The 7,191-nt window shown below is 35.3% G+C and overlaps 1 protein-coding gene across 1 annotated transcript; it reads right to left on the reverse strand.

Annotated features, from left to right (window-relative positions):
• Window positions 1-3,556: 3,556 nt before the first annotated feature.
• On the reverse strand, window positions 3,557-5,827 carry LOC143591967 (uncharacterized). Its single transcript, XM_077072008.1, has 6 exons — window positions 5,759-5,827; window positions 5,448-5,666; window positions 5,257-5,349; window positions 4,056-4,163; window positions 3,800-3,947; window positions 3,557-3,747 (listed from the first exon to the last, which is right to left on the reverse strand). The coding sequence occupies exons 1-6, from the start codon at window positions 5,822-5,824 to the stop codon at window positions 3,557-3,559; spliced, it is 825 nt and encodes a 274-aa protein (XP_076928123.1). The 5' UTR covers window positions 5,825-5,827.
• Window positions 5,828-7,191: the final 1,364 nt, after the last annotated feature.

Raw genomic sequence — 7,191 nt, forward strand, 5'->3', positions numbered from 1 at the left:
ATTTCTAAATTGTTCAATTTTTCTGTTTAGTTCCACCACTTTTACCTGGTAATCAGCTATCTGTTTATCTTTTTCAGCAATTAGTTTGGTTTTTTCTTCTAACACTTCATAACTAAGATCAATTACTTGTATTTTATCAGCTAGACTGGCTTTAAGACTTCTGATATCCTTTTCACTAGCTTTTATTTTTACCGAGTAACTGTTTTCTCTAGTTTTAGTGTAGTGATGATCTTCTTTTAACGTTTTAAATTGTGCGTCCAAACTAACAAACTGATCAGTTACTGTTTTCAATTGTTCAGACAGATTTTCACATTGTATACAATGAAGTTCAGAACTTACCTCAGAGAGCTGATCGTTCACTTCTGCCATATATGCTTGATTTTTTCTCGTCTCCCTCTCACTTCCTCCAGTTTCGATGTTTACCAAATTAGCCTGTTTCGAACACTTCCTCAACTTGTATATTCCAGTTGTATCCACCATTCTGTCTAGATACCATAGCTCTATTCTCACTACCTTCCCCATTATGTTGTGCAGGCCTGTTCTGACTTCGTTCGACTCTCTCATTTGTACATTCCTAAGCAAAGTGACCATTCTGTTGACAGTTGTAACATCGAACCTTTGATTTATCAAACCCTGGTCTTTCTCCAGCAAACTTTCTACCCGTTTTCTTCATGAATCTCTTTACCCTTCTTACTATCATAGCCATCTGCCACTGCAGGTCCATCTCTTCCAAATCATCAGCATCGATCTGATCATAGTCCTCATCCAAAGTTGCAGGGTCGACTATTTTACCTTTGATGTAGTTCTCATAAGATGCAATGAAGGATGCATAGAGAGCAAACTGCTATTCAGCTGATTTAACACTCATGGGCATCTGTGAGTAGTTGTAGCTCGGAACATTTGACGAGAAATTTCCAGTTGTAGCTTGAGGTTTTGAAGTATTACTACCTCCAGCTACGAAGCATATATCGCCATCCATATTGAGAATCACATGACCATCCCGAGTTGAGTTTGAGTTTGATTCTCCCTTTGAGTAGTAGGCAGAGGCATCTGATTTTGAACTTGAACTTGGAGTGACTTTCCACCATACATTCCCGGATCCTGAACCTGATCAGTTGGTGTCTCCTTCCGAACCATGTTAAGTTCAAAATTTCGTAACTTATTGACTGCAGTTTCCAAATCAATATTGACAAAGTCTTTATCCTCTCTCATCAAAACCGTGTACATTTCTCATTTCGGTGGAAGAGCATCAAGGAGTTTCTCTACTATCTCATATTCCTTGTATTCAATGGAGTAATTACTAAGTTCGGTCATCAAGTGATAATATCTTGTGATGATATCGTCAAGTGATTCATTTTTCAAATACTTGAATACAGAGAATTGGGTTTTTAGTAGCTTTGTCTTAGAAGCACGTATCCCCACATTACTTTCATATCTATTTTCTAGTGCTTCCCATAGCTCTCTTGCAGTTTTGTACTTCTTGAAGGTATGAAGAATCTCTTGTGGAAGAGCCATGGTTATTGCTGCATGAGCTTTACTCTCTGCCTCATACATTTTCTTTTCCTCCTATTCCATCTTACTGTACTTCTTAATTTAATCACGACCTTCAAACAAGGATGTTGGTGGAATGTATCCATCATGAATGCAAACCCACATCTTAGCATCTTGATATTTCACATACTGTTCAAACCGATCTTTCCATGCAACGAAATCGGTACCCTTAAGCATTTTTGGAGCTTTGGTTGCTGAACCGGCTTCAACCTCCATTTTTACCAGTTCTGTAATGTTTATTGAAGTCATAGTTGAAAGAAACACGACCCGAAATACAAAGAATTTTTTTTTTTTTTGTAAACAGTTCTCAGGTAGCGAAGTTATTATAACTTCGCTTAAGGATAAGTTCGCCTGACAACTTAACTTCGCTTATAATCAACTTCGCCTTCTCTATAACTTCGCTTAAACCTTATAAGTTCGCTTAAACCCTACAAACAGTGACGGCAACTTCGCCTGATGAACACAAGGTTTTTTCAGGTTTTAATTGAACGTATTGCGAGGTATGCGAAGGTGTAATGGGTTATATTTGATGGTGGGAGATGGGTAAGACACAAAAACTAGGTATTTCAACGTAAACTCGTTCCGCGAATAGTCGAACGGAACGATCTTAACACCCGTGTGATAATCCCGAACCACACAATCACGAGCAAACGCTCTGATACCAATTGTAGGTTCCAGCCGGATCTACACAGGAGTATCTCGTAACACGAGGGTGCGGAATCCCCACGTAATACAATACGAGCGTAAGATATATGATACGTTGAACCGATAAGCAAACACACGTTACAATACTAATAAACACGATTGTATTGCAACACTTCAACACGTGATCTCAATTATCACTTACACGTTCTGGAAAAACTTAAACAAAACAAGCCGAAGTTGAGGTTTATATAACCTCGACAACTTCGCCTAACAGACTAGGCGAAGTTGTCACAACTTCGCTTGTCTACAAGTTCGCCTACATCCCAGGCGAACTTGTGTGACACAATTTGAAAACCAAAACAAACAATCTAACACGATTACAGACACATACAAAACACGAGATACTGAACTACTGACATTATGCACCAACATATATAAGTTAATTATATCTCACTACAAAAAAGATTAGTATTTGAGACTGAAAAGTTAGTCTCTAATACACACCAATCAGTACCTAATGGTTATCCGGGACTGATATACCAGTCCCTAGCCAGTGACAGATACCTAGTCCTAGATACTAGTTTTTGTAACTGAAAATCAGTCTCCGTTGTATGACACCAATAGGGACTAACAGCCAGTCCCTGGTACACAAAAAATCAGTCCTTAATTTATCCCCCCATACCACATCTTTTCAGTCCCAAAAGCATTTCTTCAGAGATTGTAAATCAGTCTCGAATACAATGATATTCTAGTCCCTAATGTATAACTTTAGGGACTGAAAATCAGTCCTCTAATCAATACAATATTGTCCCTAATACGTTTCGTTAGGTTCGTGATTCTATATCAAATCAGTCTCCAATGATATTCTTTAAGGATTGAGAATTAGTCTCGTTACTACTTGATTTCAGTCACTAATATATCACTTTTAGGGACTGATAATTATTCTCAGATACTATGTTATTTTAGTCCCTAGTAACTATATTTAGAGTATGATAATCAGTCTCATAAACTAGTCTCTAATATGTTATTTTCAGTGACATATCTAGTCTCTAATAATGTATATATTCCAATATTCTTATATATGGACTGAAAAATAGTCCCCCACACAATTTAATTCAGTTCCCAACATGCATTCATAATACCGAATAAATCCCTTCAAGGACTGAAAAACAATACCATTGAAGTAACTGATTTGTAGATTTATATATAACTCATAAATTTGATTTTTGATTTCACACAATCCAAATATAATAAGCATTAATATCGTAACAAAACCAATCAAAATAACGTCAACTAACCAATTCTAATATTTAAAAGAGTACTTGATAAAGAAAAGTAACAAACGCTTATAACTAATGTCCTAGATGTTGTCACCATCAACTTCATCACTCGTTTCCATGGCTATTGTGTTCTCGAAGTCCGGAAACTTTGTGCTTATAAACTCGAACATTTTTTCATATTTCTCCTTTTCTCGTTTTTGTTTCGCCTCGAGTGCAATAACCTTATTTTTTAGAACTTCGTTCTCACTTGTATCTTGTTCGGATGATTCGGCTACCAATTTCATCCAACTATATTTTTTCCTAAACACGGGCCCTACACCAACCTCCCATGCTGATTGTATGGTTTTCTTCCTCCCGCAAAACACTTTTTATGGCTTCTTTCTCAATCTCGTGTTCTATAGAAATTGTAACAGTGATTCCTTCATAAACTAATTTATCCATGGCTGCCTGTTTATGCTGAGTAATGTTTTCCTAACATAAAAGAAGTCATGTGAACAACATTCAAAACCAGCACCAACCCAAATAAATATTTGAAAAAATAAATTTCACAATAAAAACTTTTAAATAGGAGATGCTTACATATTCAAGACGCGAACTATCATTTAGCCATCCCTGTTTCGCGGCATTGTAATGCATCTTATGATAAAGTTCTAACGGGCTAGGCGGCATGTGAGTCTCAGGAGTTGTCTGTCATCATCAAATTATAATAATGAAGAACAAATATATTCAAATTAATCTGAGTATTTGCTTGTCGTTGAAAAAGTTATAAAAATGAAGCATAATGAATTTGTTATCCTTTTTTGCCATGTACAGTATAGTATAAACTAGGGATGGCAAAAATGACTGAACCCGATGGGTATACACGGAACCCGAAGCATCCGGGCCAGGTAACGGGTTGGGTAAACGAGCATGGGATCAGGTATGGGATTAAAATATAATTTTTTTTTGGGTTCGGGTATGGGAATGGGATTGGGTGATACTCGGCCCCATTACCCGAATTATATTTATCTGATTACCCGTAAATATACCCGAAATATAATCTGCACGTTTCTAATTTACTATGTATATAAGACTTTAATTAATAGTTTTATAACTAAATGCTTTATGAATTATCTTTACCAAATGACTCTTTGTATAGCTTTTCTAGTAAATATCTAAATAGTTTCCGCCCAAGAATTCAACATTTAGCTTTATGGAAAATGGAATTATTGTTTTAGATATTCGTTTCAGAATGTAGCAACAAACTTATTTTTGTGGATATGTATTTTTGATGCAAAAGCAAAAGTATCCAAACCTGCATATAGTAGTGTCTTTATTTTTTATCATGAAGTATTGAAGTTTATAGTTTACATTATCTTGATATTTGATATATTATCTAATGGTGATGATGTTATCCTTGTGTTTTATCATATTTAACAAAGTTTTTAAAAATATAAAGTTAGAATTTGTATCTAGAAACTACCAAGGGTATATTTTTATAAACTACCAGGTATACTCGATACCCACGGGTATCCCTGTTATCCGACGGGTAATTACCCGATAAATACCCGACGGGTAATGGGCCGTTTATGAGACACAGTTCTGTAGATGGGTATGTGTTTGTGATTGCCAATACCCGGCCCGTTGGCATCCCTAGTATAAACATCCGTTTTTCATAAATTTTACAGCCAAGTCAATTCTTGGTTTCAGATTCAATTTTCTTCTAAACCACAACGCGAGTACAACCATTACTTAACATGAATAACAGATTGCATTATCAGTCGAAAATTTAAAATCTTACCAGTTGGAATGTATGATTGGCTAGTGACCGAGATCCCCCTCTGCTTATGTTAACTTGTTTTGCTCTGTTAGCTTCCATTTGCTTACTATATTTCTAGGAAAAATCAAATTTGCCACACAAGTTAGAACTTTAAAAATAAGAAAAATATTCACGGACATTTGTCATGATTTGTAAAAAGAAATTTAGCATACCTGAGTTTTTTCTAACTCCCAATAATCACACATATGCTTCCAAGCTTCTTCACGACAATCAGATTTCCTTTTCGATCTTGCCAACTCGGGATTGGTTCTTCCTCCATTTTTCTTCCAGTGCCGACTCCAATTACATCTGGTGCGTTTCCAATGGCTTTGAAGGCGAGCATTCACATACTCCATGAAAACCTTATTTGATCTCAACAACTCAAATTTTCCCTTCAAATAATACATTGTTAATGATATTAATGATACTATATAACATCATAACAGATTCTCAATAATTAAATGTAAAAATATATACAACTTACTTCTAATTTCTCATACATCAGATTTATCGCTTCTTTTGGTATTGAGTCCCATGCGTGATAATTCATTGGACAAAATTGCGAATAACAATTCCACACTCAGTCGCAAACGGTGTTGCTGAGGTTCCAACAAAAGATTTTGTACCCTCATCCATTGTCAAAGGGATTTTAGAACCCTCAGGCATATTTTGTAAAGTCCTTGTAATGCTAAGATTTAAATTTGGACCGCGTCTATTTGGTGGTTGAACATTTTGTTCTGTTTCAGCAGGTGGTTGTTCTGCTTCTACAAGTTGTTCTGCATGTAATGTAGAAAAGACAAAAAAGGATAAAATGATTTGAATTCTGTTTATTTTGCAAAGTAATTCAGCCCATTTCATCACCTTTTGAAGTGCGATTTCAAACAGATCTTTACCCATGAAAACCAACCACTACCCTTTGCTTGAATATGAAAATTTTAGTTTAAAAAAATATAATTTACCGGTATCACCACTGGTGTTGGGCGTATTACGTTTGCGTCTACGTGTCGAGCGCGAAACTAGAGCAGATGCACTTGCCTCAACCACCGACTGATTTGTAGGTACTCGAGAATCTTCTTCAGATCTCGTTCTTGTAAAGACCATCATCACTAACATAAGCATCCACATTGTACTACAAGGAAATCGATAGTAAAGAAATCTGATATATACATTCCACAACAAGTATTGTTATGAACTAGAACATAAACATGATACTAAACATGTGAGATATGCATACTATCTAAACTGCAGTGGGTTTTTTTAATCAAATGTAGACATGTAGTGTATATATAGATTGAATTGTGTCCATGTTTTTAGAATCAATATAATGGCCTACTGATTATCACTTGCGCCTGTAATGAATAGCAACAATTCAAAGACAGTCCACGTTAATATGCTTTATTATATGCATATGTTTATTATTATCTTACATCTAATGTTGTTTTTTTCTTTTTCTATCAGATGCAATGTAGATATACATGTCTCCACATGTTAGAACATAGAAGTGTGTCATTAATAGATAAAAAGATGTTGTATGTAACGAAGTAATTATATATTTCATGTAAGCAAAACATGATTAGATAACAAAATACAACCCTAAATTAAATTATGATTACGTGTAGCTCAGGGGTGTTGATCGAGTCAACCCGAACAACTTTCGGGTTAATCAGGTCGGGTTACTTGGGTTTCGGGTTGTAATAATGCTTCAATGTTTTTTTTTTAATTATGGGCTGCAAAGATGTATAAGTCTTGTAAACATATCACAAAACAATTATCCTTAAAAGAAATGTACAGACAATTTGCCAACAACATTAACTAAACCCAAAAAAATGTTTTTATTTTACTAAATTCTTTCAGTGGTTTCCCCATATTAGAAAACTCATGTTAATCGATAATATCCTTCTTATCTTTTACTTAAAA

This window comes from Bidens hawaiensis, unplaced genomic scaffold, assembly GCF_021521415.1.
Source record: "Bidens hawaiensis isolate Kalapana, Puna unplaced genomic scaffold, B.hawaiensis_p1.1 tig00040213_1, whole genome shotgun sequence".
Classification (NCBI taxonomy): domain Eukaryota; kingdom Viridiplantae; phylum Streptophyta; class Magnoliopsida; order Asterales; family Asteraceae; genus Bidens; species Bidens hawaiensis.